This window comes from Mobula hypostoma, chromosome 4 (genome assembly GCF_963921235.1).
Source record: "Mobula hypostoma chromosome 4, sMobHyp1.1, whole genome shotgun sequence".
NCBI classification, from domain to species: Eukaryota; Metazoa; Chordata; class Chondrichthyes; order Myliobatiformes; family Myliobatidae; genus Mobula; species Mobula hypostoma.
In genome coordinates this window covers 265,497-284,562 of record NC_086100.1, presented here as the reverse complement: position 1 = coordinate 284,562, position 19,066 = coordinate 265,497, and the positions used below count along the sequence as shown (strand labels likewise).

General features: G+C 43.9%; 1 protein-coding gene across 1 annotated transcript in view; it reads left to right on the top strand.

Annotated features, from left to right (window-relative positions):
* The window catches only part of LOC134344688 (leucine-rich repeat and IQ domain-containing protein 4-like), a 102,578-nt gene that overhangs the window by 66,360 nt on the left and 17,152 nt on the right, over positions 1-19,066 (top strand). The window contains exon 4 of the mRNA XM_063044771.1: positions 8,329-8,525. Coding sequence (XP_062900841.1) covers positions 8,329-8,525 — 197 coding nt within the window. The remainder of the gene's footprint in view (positions 1-8,328; positions 8,526-19,066) is intronic.

Genomic DNA, 19,066 nt, shown 5'->3' with positions numbered 1-19,066 from the left:
AATAGCCTCCTCCTTGGTTGGTTCTTCAAGAATTTTCTTTAAGAAACCATTCTAAAAACATTCTATAAATCTAGCCAGTGTAATTTGTTGACATTACATGATGTCTGTAATCATTAATCTTTATAAGCACAATTATTTCCCGATTTATATTCTGTTCTGAAGTATTAATACCGTTCTATATAACTACCTCTGGTAACTTCCAATTTGTTAACCTGACCCTGACCCTGGCCCTTTCCAGCTGAGTTACTTCCATGTTCAATTTAATACAGAACATAAAATCAGAATCAGGTTTAATATCACTGACATATGTTGTGAAATTTGTTGTCTTGTGGCAGCAGTACAATGCAATACATGAATTACAGTGAGTCTACATTAAATAGTTAAGTAAGTAGTGCATAAAATAGAAATAAAAAAGTAGTGAGGTAGTGTTCGTAAGTTCAATGTCCTTTCTGAAAACAGATGGCAGAGGGGAAGAAGCTGTTCCTGAATTGTTGTGTATGTGCCTTCAGTCTTCTCTACCCACCAGCCCGGTAGCAATCAGAAGAAAGCATGGCCTGGGTGATGGTGGTCCTTTATGATGAACACCACATTATTGAAGCATCGCTCCTCTGACCATAAGACATAAAACCAGAATTAGGCCATTCAGCCCATCTAGACTTCTCCACCATTCCCTCATAGCTGATCCCGGATCCCACTCAACCCCATACACATGCCTTCTTGCCATAACCTTTGATGCCCTGACAGATCAGGAATCTATCAATTTTCACTTTAATTATATACCCATGGCATTGGCTTCCACAGCAGTCTGTTGCAGAGCATTCTACAGATTCACTATTCCCTGGTTGAAAAAATTCTGATTTAATTCTGTTCTAAAGAGTTGATCCTCAATTTTGAGGCTGTGCTCTCTAGTTCTCGACACCCCCACCACAGGAAACATCCTCTCCACATCCACACTATCTTGTCCTTTCATCATTCAGTAGGTTTAAATGAGATCCCCCCACCATATTCTTCTAAATTCCAGTGAGCACAGGCCCAAAGCTGCCAAATGTTCCTCATATGTTAACCCCTTCATTCCTAGAATCATCCTTGTAAACCTCCTCTAAACTCTCACCAATGACAACACATCTTTTCTGAGATATGGGGCCCAAAGCTATTGACAATACTCCAAGTGTGGTCTGACTCGTGTCTTATAAAGCCTCAGCATTATCTCCTTGCTTTTATATTCTATTCCCCTTGAAATAAATGCCAAACATATTTCCATGGACTCAACCTGGGAATTAACCTTCTAGGAGTCTTGCATGAGGACTCCTAAGTCCACTTGCACATTTAATGGTTGAATTTTCTCTCCATTTAGATAATAGTCCACACTAACATTCCTTTTACCAAAATGAATTATCATACATTCCCAACACTGTATTCCATCTGTCACTTTTTTGTCCATTCTTTCAATTTGTCTAAGTCCTGCTGCAATTGCATTGCTACCTCAGCACTACCTACTCCTCCACCTATCTTCATATCATCCACAAACTTTGCCACAGAGTCATCAATTCCATTATCCAAGTCATTGACAAACAATGTGAAAAATAGCGGTCCCAATACTGACTCCTGAAGAATACCACTAGTCACTGGCAGCCAACCAGAAAACGCCCCCTTTATTCCCACTCGGTGCTCTTGCCCGTCAAATCTATCGATGTCAGTATCTTTCCTGTAATGCCATGGGATTTTATCTTGTGAAGCAGCCTCATGTGTGGCGCCGTATCAAAAGCCTTCTGAAAATCCAAGTAAATGACATCCACTGTCTCTCCTTTGTCCACCCTACTTGTTACTTCATCAAAGAGCTCTTAACTGATTTGTCAAGCAAGATTTCCCTTCAAAGAAACCAAGCTGACCTTGACTTACTTTATCATTAGTCTCCATGTACCTCGAAACCTCATCCTTGATAATGGACTCCAACATTTTCCCAACCACTGAGGTTAGGCTAACTGGCCTATAATTTCCTTTCTTTTGCCTTCTTCCTTTCTTAAAGAGTAGTGTGACATTTGCAATTTTCCAGTCCTCTGGAACCATGCCAGAATAGAGTGATTCTTGAAAGACCATTGCCAATGCATCTGCTATCTCTTCAGCAACATCTTTCAGAACTCTGGAATGTTGTCCATCTTAAGGCGACTTGTTCACCTTAAGACCATTCAGTTTGCCTAGCACTTTTTCCTTTGTAAGGTCAATAGCACTCACTCCAGCTCCCTGACACTCACAGACATTAGCATGCTGCTAATGTCTTTCACAGTAAAGACAGGTGCAAAGTACCCATTAGATTCATCAGCCATGTCTTTGTTCCCCATTACTACCTCACCGGTATCATTTTCCAGTGGTTCAATATCAGCTCTCACCTCCCTTTTATTCTTTATATAATCGAAAAAAACTTTTAGTATCCTGCTTCATATCATTGGCTAATTTGCCCTATTTCATCTCTTCTTGTAGTTCTATTAGTTGCGTTTTGCTGGATTTTAAAAACATTCCAATCATCCAGCTTCCCACTTTCTTTTGCTATATGCCCTTTCCTTGGCTTTTATGACATCCTTTACTTCCCTTGTCAGCCACAGTTGCCTACCCCTTCCAGTTGAGAACAACTTCCTCTGTGGGACATTGAAGTCCCCCATTACAATTGTGACATTACCTTTATTACATGCTGATGCACCATCAATAACTCCAAAAGACTGGAAGTAGAGTAAATACTGAAAGGCTTTTATTAGCAGTAAAATGTGACCTCCATCGTGCTGGGTATCTGCCCCTGGACTGAGGAGGAGGAGCAATGGCGCAATCGCCTTTATTCGGGAGTCTGTGGGAGGAGCCACAGGAGCAGTCAGCAGAGGGGCATGTCCAGACAGGTAACCCAGTTACAACACATATATATGGTTTACCACACATGCCTTTTCCAGCTTCCTTTGCAATCTCAACCCCACATCTTGGCTACTATTTGGAGGCCTATATATGATTCCCATAATTTTTTTTTATTCTTGCAGTTTCTTAACTCCTGCCACAAAGATTCAAAATTCTCTAACCCTATGTCACCTCTTTCTAAAGATGTAATTCCATCTCTTACCACACCAATGCCTATGCCTTCCTGCCTGTCCTTTCGATAAAATTTACATCTTTTGATGTTGAGCTTCCAACTGTGGTCTTCTTTCAGTACATTGCAATTACTATAAGTTACAGTTTACGGGGTGGCGTAATGGTTAGCACAACACTTTACAGTACCAGTGACCCAGGTTCAATTCTTGCCGCTGCCTGTAACAAGATTATACATTCTCCCACTGATTTGTTCTGGGTGCTCTGCTTTCCTCCCATAATCCAAAGACGAAGTGGTTGGTAGGTGAATTGGTCATTACATATTGTCCTGTGATTAGGCTAAAGTTAAATCAGGAAGTTAGAAACATAGAAAAGCTACAGCACAATACAGGCCTTTCAGCCCACAATACCGTGTCGTACATGTACATGCTTTAGAAATTACCTAGGGTTACCCATTGCTCTCTATTTTTCTAAGCTCTTTGTACCTATCCAGGAGTCTCTTAAAAGACCGTATCGCATCCGCCTCCACCACCGTTACCGGCAGCCCATTCCACGCACTCACCACTGTCTGCATAAAAATACTTACCTCTGACATCTTCTCTGTACCTACTTCCAAGCACTTTAAAATTGTGCCCTCTCATGCTAGCCATTCCAGCCCCGGGGAAAAGCTTCTGACTATCCACACAATCAGTGCGTCTCATCATCTTGTATACCTCTATCAGGTCACCTTTCATCCTCTGTCGCTCCAAGGAGAAAAGGTCAACTTCACTCAACCTGTTCACATAAAGCATGCTCCCCAATCCAGGCAACATCCTTGTAAATCACCTTTGCACCCTTTCTGTATTTTCCACATCCTTCCTGTACTGATGTGACCAAAGCTGAGCACAGTACTCCAAGTGGGGTCTGACCAGGGTCCTATATAGCTGTAACATTACCTCCCAGCTCTTGAACTCAATCCCACGGATTGATGAAGGCCAATACACCATAAGTCTTATGCACGCAGTCAACCTCCACAGCAGCTTTGAGAGTCCTATGGACTCGGACCCAAAGATCCCTCTAATCCTCCACACTGCCAAGAGTCTTACCATTAATACTATATTCTGCCATCATACTCGACCTACTATTTGAACTCCATCTGCCATTTCTCAGCCCAGTTTTGCATCCTATCAATGTTCTGCTGTAACCTCTGACAACCCTCCACACTATCCACAACTCTCCCAAACTTTGTGACATCAGCAAATTTACTAACCCATCCCTCCACTTCCTCATCCACATCATTTATAAAAATCACAAACAGCAGGGGTCCCAGAACAGATCCCTGAGGCACACCACTGGCTTCCAACCTCCATGCAGAATATGACCTGTCTACAACCACTCTTTGCCTTCTGTGGGCAAGCCAATCCTGGGTCCACAAAGCAAAGTCCCCTTGCCTCCTTACTTTCTCAATAAGCCTGGCATGGAGTACCTTATCAAATGCCTTGCTGAAATCCATATACACTACATCTACTGTTCTACCTTCATCGATGTAATTAGTAACATCCTCAAAAAATTCAATCAGGCTCAGAAGGCATAACCTGCCTTTGACAAAGCCATTGCTGACTATTCCTAATCATATTCTGCCTCTCCAGATGTTCATAAATCCTGCCTCTCAGGATCTTTTCCATCAACTTACCAACCACTGAGGTAAGACTCACTGGTCTATAATTTCCTGGGCTATCTCTACTCCCTTTCTTGAATAGGGGAACAACATCTGCAACCCTCTAACCCTCTGAAACCTCTCCCGTCCCCATTGATGATGCAAAGATCATCGCCAGATGGTCAACAATATTCTCCCTTGCCTCCCACAGCAGCCTGGGGTATATTTTATCCAGTCAAATAAGATGGACGAACTTGTGGCGCAATTAGAGATTGGTCACTATGATGTTGTGGGCATCATTGAGTCATGGCTCAAAGAAGGTCATAGTTGGGAGTTTAATATCAAAGGATATACTTTGTATCAAGAGGGCAGGCAGGAAGGCATAGGCAGTGGTGTGTCTCTGTTGGTAAGAGATGGAATTACACTTTTAGAAAGAGGTGACATTTGGTCAATAATGTTGAATCTTTGCGGGTGGATTTCAGAAACTGCAAAGGTAAAATTATGTACATTGGCCTCCAAATAGTATCCAAGATGTGAGACTGAGATTGCAGAAAGAACTGGAAAGGGCATGTAATAGGGGTAATGTCACAATTGTAATGGGGGACTTCAATATGCAAAGGAATTGGGAAAATCAGGCTGGTGTCGGATTACAAAAGAGAGAATTTGTTGAATGCCTACGAGATTTTTTTTAGAGCAGCTTGTGCTTGAACTTATTTTAGATTGAGTGTTGTGAAATAATCCAGACTTTATTAGGGAGCTTAATGTAAAGAAACCCTTAAGAGGTAGTGATCATAATATGAATTCGTTCTGCAATTTGAGAGGGAGAAGCATAAGTCAGATGTATTAGTATCACAATGGATTTACAGAGGCAAGGGATATAGGGAGAAGGCAGGAACGGGGTACTGATTGCAGATGATTAGCCATGATCACAGTGAATAGTGGTGCCGGCTCAAAGGGCTGAATGGGCTACTCCTGCACCTATTGTCTATTGTCTATTGTCTATTGAGAGAGGAGCTTTCCCAGGTGGATTGGAGGAGGATACTGGCAGAGGTGACAACAGAACAGAGGTGGCTGAAAAGTCTGGGTATAGTTCACAAGGCTTAGAATAGATACATCCCACAGCAGAAGTTGTTTTCAGATGGCAGGGGTAGGCACCTGTGGCTGACAAGGGAAGTTAAGGACTGCATAAAAACCAAAGAAAGGGCATATTAGGTAGCAAAAGTGTAGGAATTTGGATGACTGGGAAGTTTTTAAAATCCAACAAAAGGCAACTAAAGAAGCCATAAGAAAAGTTAAAATATGAGGACAATCAAGCCAATAATATGAAGTAAGATACTAAAAGTTTTTTTTCAGTTATATCAAGAGTAAAAGAGAGATGAGAGTTGATATTAGACCACTGGAAAATGATGCTGGTGAACTTAATGACTCTTCACTATGAAAGACACTAGTAGTGTGCCAGAGGGCAGGAGTGCCAGGGAGCAGGAGCGAGTGCCATTGCTATTGTAAAGGAAAAGGTCTTAAGGTGGATAAGTCACCTGGACCAGTTGGACTACATCTCAGGGACCTGAGAGAAGTTGCTGAAGAGAAAGCGGATGCACTGATTATGATCTTTCAAGAATGACTTGAATCTGGCATGGTCCTGGAGGACTGGAAGTGTGCAAATGTCACTCCACTTTTTAAGAAGGGAGGAAGGCAAAAGAAAGGAAATTATAGGCCAATTAGCCTAACCTCAGTGGTTGGGAAAGTGTCGGAGTCCATTATTAAGGATGAGGTTTTGAGGTACTTGGAGACTAATGGTAAAATAAGTGAAGGTCAGCATGGTTTCTGTAAAGGGAAATCTTGCCTGACAAATCTATTAAGAGATCTTCAAAGGAGTAACAAGCCGGGTGGACAAAGGAGAGGCAGTGGATGTCATTTACTTGGATTTTTTGAAGGCCTGAACAGATCAGATATGGCAAAGTTACTTCCCATGGTAGGGGATTCTGGGACAAGAGGGCGTGACTTCAGGTTTGAAGGACGTCCATTTAGAACTGAGATGTGGAGAAATTACTTTAGTCAGAGGGTGGTAAATCTGTGGAACTTGTTGCCACGAGCAGCTGTGGAGGCCAGGTCATTGGATGTACTTAAGGCAGAGATAGATAGGTTCTTGATTAGCCAGGGCATCAAAGGGTATGGGGTGAAGGCAGGGGAGTGGGGATGACTGGAAGAATTGGATCAACCCATGACTGGATGGTGGAGCAGACTTGATGGGCCAAATTGTCTACATCTGCTCCTATATCTTATGGTCTTATGGTCCAAGGCCTTTGATAAGGTGCCACATGAGGCTGCATAACAAAATAAAATCCTATGGTGTTACAGGAAAGATACTGGCATGCATAGAGGAATAGCTGACAGGCAAAATGAAGTGAGTGGGAATAAAAGGGGCCTTTTCTGGTGCTGTTCCTCAGGGGTCAGTATTAGGACCGCTACTTTTCACGTTGTTTGTCAATGATTTAGATGATGGAATTATAGCTTTGTGGCAAAGTTTGCGGATGATACGAAGATAGGTGTATGGGTAGGTAGTGCTGAGGAAGTAATGCAATTGCAGCAGGACTTAGAAAAATTGGAAGATTGGGCAGAAAACAGGCAGATGGAATACAGTGTTGAGAAATGTATGATAATGCATTTTGGTAAAAGGAATAATAGTGCGGACTATTATCTGAAGGGGGAGAAAATTCAAACATTAGAGATGCAGAGGGACATTGTGCAAGACTCCCAGAAGGTTAATTTACAGGTTGAGTCTGTGGTAAAGAAGGCAAATGCAATGTTGGCATTTATTTCAAGTGGAATAGAATATAAAAGCAAGGAGATAATGCTGAGGCTTTATAAGACACGAGTCAGGCCGCACTTGGAGTATTGTCAATACTTTTGGACCCCAAAGCTTAGAAAGGACATGTTGTCATTGGAAAGAATTCAGAGGAGGTTCACGAGGATGAATCTGAGAATGAAGTGGTTAAGATAGAGGACTGTTTGGCAGCTTTGTGCGTGTACTCATTGGAATTTAGAAAAATGTGGGACAATCTCATTGAAAACTCCCAAATGTTGAAAGGACTAGATCAAGTAGATGCGGAGAGGATGTATCCTATGGTGGGAGTATCTAGAACTAGCGGGCACAGCCTCAGATTTGAGGGGTGACCTTTTAGAGTAGAGGTAAGGAGGAACTTTTGTAGCCAAAGAGTAATGAATCTGTAGAATGATGCCACAGACTGCAGTGGGGCCATGTCTGTGGGTATATTTAAAGCGGAAGTTGATCATTTCCTGATCAGTCAGGGCATTAATGGATGTGGTGATAAGGCAGGTGTATGGGGTTGATTGGGGTCCAGGATCAATCAGCCATGATAGAATGGCAGAACAGACTCGATGGGCTGAACAGCCCACTTCTGCTGTGTCTTATGATCTGCTGCTGGTGCAAAACAACAAATTTCATGCCATGAGTCCATAATATTAAACCTATTTCTGAGTCACAGTACAGAGCTCGGAACAGCTTAACAAATGATAGGACCCAATAGAGAGCAATGGAGGCCTTGAAAATTCAGTGCAGCTAACATGAATGTTTTATAGTGCTTAAACTTGTTGTGTTCCCACAGGATTACGGAAGCTTCTACTGAACTGTAATCGCATATCTCATCTCCCAGCGAATTTAGATCATTTGCAAAATCTGGAAATTCTATCCCTGGAGAGAAACCCATTGGAGAAGCCTTTGGATGAAATTTGCTTGCACGGAGTTTCTGCCATATTCCAATACCTACAGACAAAGAGGATCCAAAAGATCAGTGCAACCAAGGTATTGAGAATTATATTGTAAAGGTTTAAAAGTAGAGGTAGAAAGCATTCAGTTTGTTAGGTGGCACATCCTATTTGGAATAATTGCTAAAATCCTCAGACCCAGGGCTAATTACTGCACAGGGACTTATGGAATCAAAGGAAGAACAATCACTCTGAATTCCTTTATTTGAGTCTGTATCTAGCCTAGAGGTCAAGCATGGGCCCAGGGCCAATCCCTTACACAATGATATACTGCCAAGTCCTATAGGGATATAGGGTAAAGGAAACTTGCAGGTCAGAATTTCAGTGAGTGGGTGTGGTGAAATGAACTGTGTTGAAGTGGGAAAATAGAAAGTGGAACGGTTGGTCCAGGAGTTGGGAAGTCATTGACCCGTCACCCAGGACATGCGCTCTTCTCATTTCTACACAGAGGGAGGAAGCACAGTTCAAAGTTCAAAGTAAATTCATTATCAACATATATGTAAACCTCAGGTTCAGCGGGGGGGGGGAGGGGGTGGGGGGGGGGTGGGTGGTGGGGATGCATTAGTCCAGGGAAGACAGTCTCTGGCCCTGCCAAACGTGTGAAATCTGAGGTGAAAAACCTCTTGTTTGTGTGGATGCTGTGTGATCTGTTCCCGTTACTAATCAGCACCATGAAATAACAGACAGTACACCATATGCAAGTAAATGATTTATCTTCATAATTCTTAATTTGGCTAAAGGGTTAGTAATGAAAAGAAGGGCCCATTTTAATGAAACAATCTAATGTGCCCAAGTTGGAGCTCACGTTTTCCCTTCCGCTGACCCTCCATCGATTTCCTCGGGCTTCGTTGGCTCCCAGCCCCTTTCCAAGTCCACTCCGTCCTGCTGTCTACAACCTGTCCTTTCTGGTGTCTTCTCTCTTCATCTCTCGCTGAACAAAAGACCCAGATTACCTCGTTCTCTGGCACACAACAAGAAATAACACTCCCTTCATTGGACGGCGCACATTCCAAAGCTCCCGTTATCTCCAGCCATAACCCAAACACTGCTGCTACAGAAAAACCATTACATTAGCAGTGAAACTTTTCCCAGGGTGTTACATTTGCAGTCTGTCACCATATACTATACAACTTTGGCATTCATTTTCTTTTGGATATACACAGTAAGTCCAAGAAAGACATAGAATGTGCAATAAGACAGGTAAAATTAGTGATCTTGTAGTTAGGGGTCCTCTTGGAAAGAGTGATCACAGTATGATTGAATGGAGGGTGCAATAATTTTATCTAAAACCAGTATATTATGCCTAAACAATTGAGACTACAATAGGATGAGGGAGGGTTTGGCAAGTGTAGACTGGGAACACAGGCTCTATGGTGGGACAGCTGAGGAACAGTGGAAGATTTTCAATCAGATTTTTCACAGTGCTGAACAAAAGTATATTCCAGTTAAAAGCAAGGACAGTAAGAGTGGGAGAGCCAGTCTTGGACTAAGGGAATAAAAGAAGGCGTCAAACTAAAGTCTTGCGCATACAAAATCGCCAAGAGTAGTGGGAAACTGGAAGATTGGGAAAACTTTAAAAAGCAACAAAGAATCATTAAGCAAGCAATAAAGAAAGGGAACCTAAATTATGAAAATAAACTAGCACAAAATATAAAAACTGATAGTAAAAGTTGTTATAATTCTATAAAGCGGAAAAGGGTGGCTAAAGTGAATGTAGGTCCCTTGGGGGACAAGAAGGAGAATTGATATTGGGTAGTGAGGAAATGGCTGAGGCTTTGAATGACTATTTTGTGGTGGCCTTCATGGTGGAGGATGCATCAAACATGCCAAAGAGAGATGTTACAGATGCGATGGGAGCTGAGGACCTGGATACGATCGCTATCACTAGAGGTATTGCTGAGCAAACATGACAGCATGAAGATAGGTAAATCTCCTGGTTCTGATGGAATGCATCCCAGGGTACTGAAAGAAATAGCAGGTTATAGTAGAGGCTTTGCTGGTGATTTACCAAAATTCTCTGGACTCTGGGCAGGTCCCAGTAGATGGAAGATGACGAATGTCAGCCATTGTTCAAAAAAGGATGTAGGCAAAAGGCAGGTAACTATAGGCCAGTTAGTTTAACAACTGTAGTTGGGAAAATGCTTGAAGCTATCATTAAAGAAGAAATAGCGAGGCATCTGAAAATAGATCCGTCAGGCAGATGTAGCATGGATTCAGCAAAGGCGGGTCTGTTTGACAAACTGACTGTACTCCTTTGAGTATATAACAAGTGTAGTGGATAGAGGGGAACAGATGTACATTATTTACTTGGTTTTCCAGAAGGCGTTCGATAAGGTGCCATATAAAAGATGTCCCTAAGGTAAGGATGCATAGAGTTGGGGGTGATGTATTAGCATGAATAGAGGATTTGGTTAATTAATAGAAAACAGAGATTTGGGATACATGGGTGTTACGCTGGTTTGCAGTTGTTTACGATATACATCAACGATCTGGAAGACAGGCCGAGCGTGGTGTATCTAAGTTTGCAGATTATACTAAATTGAGTGAAAAAGCAAATTGTGTAGGAGATACGGAGAGTCTGCAGAGAGATATAGATAGGTTAAGTGAGTGGGCAAGTGCCTGGCGGATGGGAGTACAATGCTGGTAAATGGGAGGTCATCCACTTTGGAAAGAAAAATGAATGAGCAGATTATTACTTTAATGGTAAAAAATTGCAGCATGCTGCTATGTAGAGGGACTTGGGAGTGCTTGTGCATGAATCACAAGAGGTTGGTTTGCAGGTGCAACAGGCTGTCAAGAAGGCAAATGGGATGTTGGCCTTCATTGCTAGAGGGATTGAATTTAAGAGCAGGGAGATTATGCTGCAATACAGGGTACTGGCGAGGCTGCACCTGGAGTACTGCATTCAGTTCTGGTCTCCTTACTTGAAGGATATACTGGCTTTGGAGATGAGGAGTTTAGATTACGAGGAGAGATTGAATGCCTGGGACTGTACTCGCTGGAATTCAGAAGGATGAGAAGAGATCTTATAGAAACATATAAAATTATGAAAGGGATAGATAAGATAGAGGTGGGAAAGTTGTTTCCACTGGTAGGTGAGAGTAGAGCTAGGGGACATAGCCTCAAGATTTGGGGGAGTAGATTTAGGACGCAGTTGAGGAAGAACTACTTTTTTCAGAGAGTTGTGTATCTGTGGAATTCTCTGCCCAATGAAGCAGTGGAGGCTACCTCAGTAAATATATTTAAGACAAGGTGTGATAGATTTTTGCATAGTAGGGGAATTAAGGGTTATTGGGGGAAAGGCAAGATAAGTGGAGGTGAGTTTATGGCCAGATCAGCCATGATCTTATTGGATGGCGAAGCAGGCTCGACAGGCCAGATGGTCTACCCCTGCTCCTATTTCTTATGTTCTTATGTAATTTTAAAACTCATTTAAAAAAACAAAGTTTTTCTCTGCCATTACCAACTATTTTGCTGGTAATATAATCATACGATCTCCGATAAATAAAATCAATGATCTCAGAGCTAGGGTGCTGCTTCAGAGAGACAGTAGAACAGCATGTGTCCTCTGCTTTATGGAATCTTGGTTAACCCCTTCCGTACCGGACACAGCAATTCAGATTGATAGGTTCACTATGCACCGTCGAGACAGGACTGTCAAATCTCTCAAAAGTAGAGGTGGTGGTGTATGCTTCATGATCAGCTCGCCATGGTCTACTAATGGGTCGGTGATGTGCCAATTTTGCTTACCAGACCTGGATTATCTCACAATTAAGTGCCATCCATTTTAACTGCAGCTACATACTTCTGCTATCATTTTGGTAGCAGTGTACATTGCACCTCAGGCCAATGTCAAACAGGCTTTAGATGATCTGAGCAATAGGATCAACGTGCATGAAACAGCACACCCTGACGCCTTCACCTTCATCTTTTGGGAATTTTAACCAGGCCAACCTGAAAAAGTTACTAAATAATTGCAATCAACAGATCACTTGTAGTACCAGAGGAAACAACACACTGGACCACTATTACACCACCATCAAGAATGCCTACCATGCTGTTCCACGCCCTCACTTCGTAAAGTCTGATCACCTGCTTGTATTCAGAGGTTCATCTTTGGATCTGGATGAGTATGCTGCAGTTGTTACCAACTTCATTAAAACCTGTGTGGATGAGTGTGTGCCCACAAAGACTTGCTGTACATTCCCAAACCAAAAGCTGTGGATGAACCAGGAGGTTCATCGTCTGCTGAGGACTAGATCTGTGGCATTTAAGTCTGGTGACCCAGGTCTATACAAGAAAATCAGGTATGATTTGTGGAGGGGTGTTTCAAGAGCTAAGAAACAATTCTGACCGAGGTTGGAGGCGACATTGGATGCACGTTTACTCTGGCTGGGTTTGCTTCTTAAAAGGCGAAACCCAACAACACGTATGACAGCGATGCTTCACTACGAGATCAGCTCATTCTATGCACGATTTGAAAGGGAGAATATAACTATCGCTGTGAAGATCGCTGCTGCACCTGAAAACCCTGTGATCTCTGTCTTGGAGGCTGATGTCAGTCTCTCCTTAAGAAGGGTGAACCCTTGTAAGGTGGTAGGCCCCGTAGGAGTACCTGGTAAGGCTCTGAAAATCTGTGCCAACCAACTGGCGAGTGTTTTCAAGGGCATTTTCAACCTCTCATTGCTTCACTGCTTCAAAAGGGCAACAATTATACCAGTGCCTAAGAAGAGTAGTGGGAGCTGCCTTAATAACTATCGTCCAGTAGCACACACACCTACAGTGATGGTCATGGCCAGAATCAGCAAGGACCTGGACCCATTGCAGTTTCCCTATTGTCACAATAGGTCTATGGCAGGCGCAATCTCAGTGACTCTTCACACGGCCTAGGTCACCTGGACAATATAAACATATGTCAGGATGCTGTTTGTTGACTGTAGCTAAGCATTTAACACCATCATTCCCACAGTACTGATCGAAAAGCTATGGAACCTGGACCTCTGTAATTGGATCCCCGACTTCCTAACTGTCTGTGTGGATTGGTATTAATAACTCCTCCTCACTGATAATCAACAATGGCACATCTCAGGGGTGTGTGCTTAGCCCTCTGCTGTACTCTCTCTATACCCATGATGTGTGGGTAGACATAACTCAAATACCATTGATAAATTTGCTGAGGATACAACCATTGTTGTTGGAGTCACAGATGGAGACGAGAGGGTAAACAAGAGCAAGATATACTAGCTCGTGGAGTGGTGTCGCAGCAACAGCCTTGCACTAAATGTCAGTAACACCAAAGAACTGATTGTGAACTTCAGGAAGGGCAGGACGAGGGAACATGCACCAGTCCTCATAGAATGATCACAAGTGGAGAGTGTGAGCAATTTCAAGTTCCTGGGTGTCAAGATCTCTGAGGATCTAACCTGCTCCCAACATATCGATGCAGCTATAAAGAAGGCGAGACTGCAGCTATATTTCATTAGGAGTTTGAAGCGATTTGTTTTGTCACCTAAGACGTTTGAAAACTTCTACAGATGTACTGTGGAGAGAATTCTAACAGGCTGCATTACTGCCTGGAATGGGGGTGGGGGCTACTACACAGGATCAAAAGAAGCTACAGTAAGTTGTCAAATTAGTCAGCTCCATCTTGGGTACTAGCCTCAGGAAGGAGGTACAGAAGCCTGAAAGCACACACTCAGAGATTCAGCAGCAGTTTCTTCCCCTCTGCCATCTGATTCCTAAATGGACATTGGACCCATAAACACTGTTGCATTTTCATTATTTCTGTTTTTGCACAATTTTTAATTTAACTATCTAATATACTTATATATGCTTACTGTAATTGATTTATTTATTTCCTATATTATTATGTATTGCAATGTACTGCTGCCACTGGTAACAAATTTTATGACATATACCAGTGATATTAAACTTGATTCTGATTCTGAATTAATGAAAGACAGACCTAAAAGGACAGACAAGCAACCAGTGTGCTAAAGACAACAAACTGCCGATACAAAACAATAATAAGAAGACTCATTTGGAGTACTGTGTCAGTTCTGGTCACCCCATTACAGTTAGGATATAGAGGCTTGGAGAGGGTTTAGAAAAGGTTCACAGGGTTGCTGCCTAGATGAGAGAGTTATAAGGAGAAACTGGACAAACTTAAGATTGTTTTCTTTGGAATGCCAGAAGTTACAGGACAGTTTGACAGAAGTTTACTGACAGCTACTGACAAAAGTGGAAATTGAGTGCAATAAAGTTGGACCTCACCTAAACGCTAAAAAGTCAGAGTACTGTGACGAAGGTACTCTCAAGACCATAAAGAATGATACCATTAAGAAAGTCTTTGACTACAAGTACCTCGGGTCAAGAATGATGAATTCAGAGAAGGACATAAAGATACGGAAGGCGCTGGCGTGGAGGGCTATGAACGACATGAAGGAAATCTAGAAGTTGAACCTGACCAGAGGGCTTAAAAAGAGGATTTTCATAGCAGTCATAGAGTCCATTCTCACGTACGGATGCGGGACGTGGACACTCACCAAGACTATGCGAAAGTCTCTAGATGGTTGCTATACACGAATGCTCCGGATGGCTCTTGACGTGAGTTGGCAGCAGCACATGACGAACATCGAGCTCTATAACGACCTACAGATGCTCACCACTAAAATCGAGGCAAGAAGACTGCAACTAGCGGGGCACTGTCTACGCCATCCCGAGCTACCTGCCAGCTTAGTCATCATATGGGAGCCCAAGCATGGGAGGATGAACCCTGGGCGTCCTCCCAAGACTATGGTCAACACGCTCCTAGAAGACAGTGGCGCAGCTAATGTAGATGAACTGAACACACTGATGAGGGAGAGGGAGAAATGGAGAGTCCATCATCGAGCCCGACGCCGGCCCACTGGGCCTGAGGTGACGTAGTAGTAGTAGTTATAAAATTATGATAGGCACAGTCCCTTTCCCAGAGTAGAAATGTCAAATATTTGATAGCGAGAGTGAGAGATAGGAGATTCTGTGGCTGCAGAGAGATGCCAGAATACAGTGTTGCCTCCTGATGCCAAGGTGAGGAATGTCTCTGAGCGGATGCAGAAAATTCTCGAGGAGGAGGTGATCAGCCAGAGGTCATTGTACACACTGTTATGAACGGCACAGGTAGAACAAGGAATAAGGATCTGCAGGAAGACTATGAACAGTTAAGTCTGAAATGAAAATGCAGGACCTCAAGTGCAGTGATCTTGCATTAAAGCCTGTCACACCTTGCTGTCAAGTGTGCCCGACGAGGGTCACCAGTTGGGAAAAAAACAGATGATAAGCCGCAACAGCACATAAGAGCAAGGCGTTTTATTACATGCCAGGTGAAAAAAAGAGCAAAAGCTGCCCAAAAATTGTGACAGAAGAAGTATTTTCTGTGGCTCAGAAGGGTAGGGAAAGGAAGAAGGCAGCAGTAAAAGGGGACCCTATAGTTAGGCGGTCAGACAGGCAATTCTGTGGACGCAGGAAAGAAGCATGGATGGTAGTTTCCCTCCCAGGTGCAGAGTCTGGGATTTCCTCATCGCATCCACAATACCCTGAAATGGGAAGGTGAACAGCCAGAGGTTGTGGTACATAATAGGTAAACAAAATAGGTAGGAAAAGGGAAGTGGTCCTGAAAACAGACTACAGGGAGTTAGGAAAGAAGTTGAGAAGCAGGATCTCAAAGGTAGTAATCTCAGGTTTACTGCCTGTGCCATGCAATCGTGAATATAGGAATAGAGTGAGGCAGAGGATAAATGCGTGGTTGAGGGATTGGAGCAGAGGGCAGGGATTCAGATTTCTGGATCATTGGGACCGATTTTGGGACAGGCGTGACCTGTACAATAAGTACGGGTTGCACTTGAATCCCAGGGAGACTGATATCCTACCAGGGAGATTTACTAAGGCTATTGGGGAGAGTTTAAACTAGAATTTCTGGGAGGTGAGAATCGAACTGAAGAGACGGAGGAAGGGGCGGTTGGCTCACAAATAAAGAAAGCTTGGAGACTGTGAGAGGGAAGAAAGGCAGGTGATAGGGAAGGGATACGCTCAGACCAATGGTTTGAGATGTGTCTATTTTAATGTAAGAAGCATCAAGAGCAAAGTGGATGAGCTTGGAGCATGGATCAATACTTGGAGCTATGATGTTGTGGCCATTACAGAGATTTGGACAGCTTAGGGGCAGGAATGGTTACTTAAGAGTGCCAGGCCTTAGATGTTTCAGAAAGGACAGGGAGGGAGGCAAAAGAGGTGGGGGCATGGCACTGCTGATCAGAGATAGTGTCACGGCTGCAGAAAAGGGGGAAGTCATGCAGGGATTGTCTACGGAGTCTCTGTGGGTGGAAGTTAGGAACAGGAAGGGGTGAATAACTCTACCGGGTGTTTTTTATTGACCAGGGACATCGAGGAGCAGGTAGGGAGACAGATTCTAGAAAGGTGTAATAATAGCAGGGTTGTTGTGGTGGGAGACTTTAATTTCCCAAATATTGATTGGCATCTCCCTAGAGCGAGGGGTTTAGATGGGGTGGAGTTTGTTAGGAGTGGATCATTGGGATCTCTTTTGGGGCAGGTGTAACCTGTATAAAAAGGACAGGTTGCACTTGAATCTGAAGGGGACCAATATCCTGGCAAGGAAAATTGCTCATGCTATTGGGGAGAGTTTAAACTAGAACCGCTGAGGGGTGGGAACCGAACTGAAGAGACTGGGGAAGAGGCGGTTGGCTCACAAATAGAGAAAGCTTGGAGACAGTGTGTGAGGGAGGATAGGCAGGTGATAGAGAAGGGACGCGCTCAGATGGACGGTTTGAGATATGTCTATTTTAATGCAAGGAGTATTGTGAACAAAGGGGATGAGCTTAGAGCATGAATCAGTACTTGGAGCTATGATGTGGTGGCCATTACAGAGACTTGGGTGGCTCAGGGACAGGAATGGTTACTTCAGATGCTGTGATTTAGATGTTTCAGAAAGGACAGGGAGGGAGGCAAAAGAGGTGGGGCGTGTGGCACTGTTGATCAGAGATAGTGTCACGGCTGCAGAAAAGGTGGATGTCATGGAGAGATTGTCTATGGAGCCTCTGTGGGAGTAGGTTAGGAACAAGAAGGGGTCAATAACTTTACTGTTTTTTTTATAGGCTGCCCAATAGCAACAGGAATATCGAGGAGCAGATAGGGAAACAGATCTTGGAAAGGTGTAGTAATAACAAAGTTGTTGTGATGGGAGATATTAATTCCCCAAATATTGATTGGCATCTCCCTCGAGCAAGGGGTTTAGATGGGGTGGAGTTTGTTAGGTGTGTTCAGGAAGGTTTCTTGACACAATATGTAGATAAGCCTACAAGAGGAGAGACTGTACTCGATCTGGTATTGGGAAATGAACCTGGTCAGGTGTCAGATCTCTCAGTGGGAGAGCATTTTGGAGATAGTGATCATAATTCTATCTCCTCTACAATAGAATCGGAGAGAGATAGGAACAGACAAGTTAGAAAAGCGTTTAATTGGAGTAAGGGGAATTATGAGGCTATCAGGCAGGAAATTGGAAGCATAAACTGGGAACAGATGTTCTCAGGGAAAATTACAGAAGAAATGTGGCAAATGTTCAGGGGATATTTGTGTGGAGTTCTGCATAGCTATGTTCCAATGAGACAGGGAAGTTATGATAGGGTACAGGAACCGTGGTGTTGTTGTTGTTGTTGTTGTTGTCCGTCCTTCGTAGTCGAAGATGACCATGGCTTCAAAGTCAAATGGGAGATTGGTGGCTGTGGGTCCGGAGGTGACTGATGAGGCCAATCTGGGCCCTGAAGGCTCGCCCACATGTGGGACACAAGTGAGTGGGTGCTGTCGTGGCAGTGGGTGCTGCTCGGGCCTTGCGCACAGCACGCTTTCATTGCGCCTCGATGATGCGCCTGACTTCAGTTGCACGGGCTCCTGTGGTGATCTTGCTGCGCCAAGCTGGACGGTCGAGGGCAAGCATCTCCCACGTGTTGATGTCGACAGCCAGGCCTTTGAGGGACGCTTTGAGGCAGTCTTTATAATGTTTCTTCTGCCCCCCGACTGAGCGCTTGCCCTGACACAGTTCTCCGTACAGCAGCTGCTTAGGCAATCGGCTGTCTGGCATTCTGACCACATGTCCAGCCCACCTGGCTTGGGCTTTCAGCAGGAGGGTGTAGACGCTGCAGAGCCCAGCTCGTTCCAGGATTTCTGTGTCGGGGACTTTGTCCTGCCACCTGACGTGGAGCAGTCTGCGGAGACAGCTCAGGTGAAAGTGGTTGAGCTGTTTGGCGTGTCTGCTGTAGACAGTCCAGGTCTCGCTGGCGTAAAGGAGGTTGGTAAGGACCACTGCGCAGTAGACCTTCAGCTTGGTGGTGAGGCTGAGTCCTCTCCGCTCCCAGACGTTCTCACGGAATCTCCCAAAGGTGGCAATCCTGTTGTTGACCTCAACGTCTATATTCACTGCGCGAGAGAGTATGCTGCCCAGGTAGGTGAAGTTGTCGACTGCCTGGAGGTTCTGGCCCTTCACTGTGATGCACGGCTCCTGGTATGGCTTTCCTGGGGCAGGCTGGT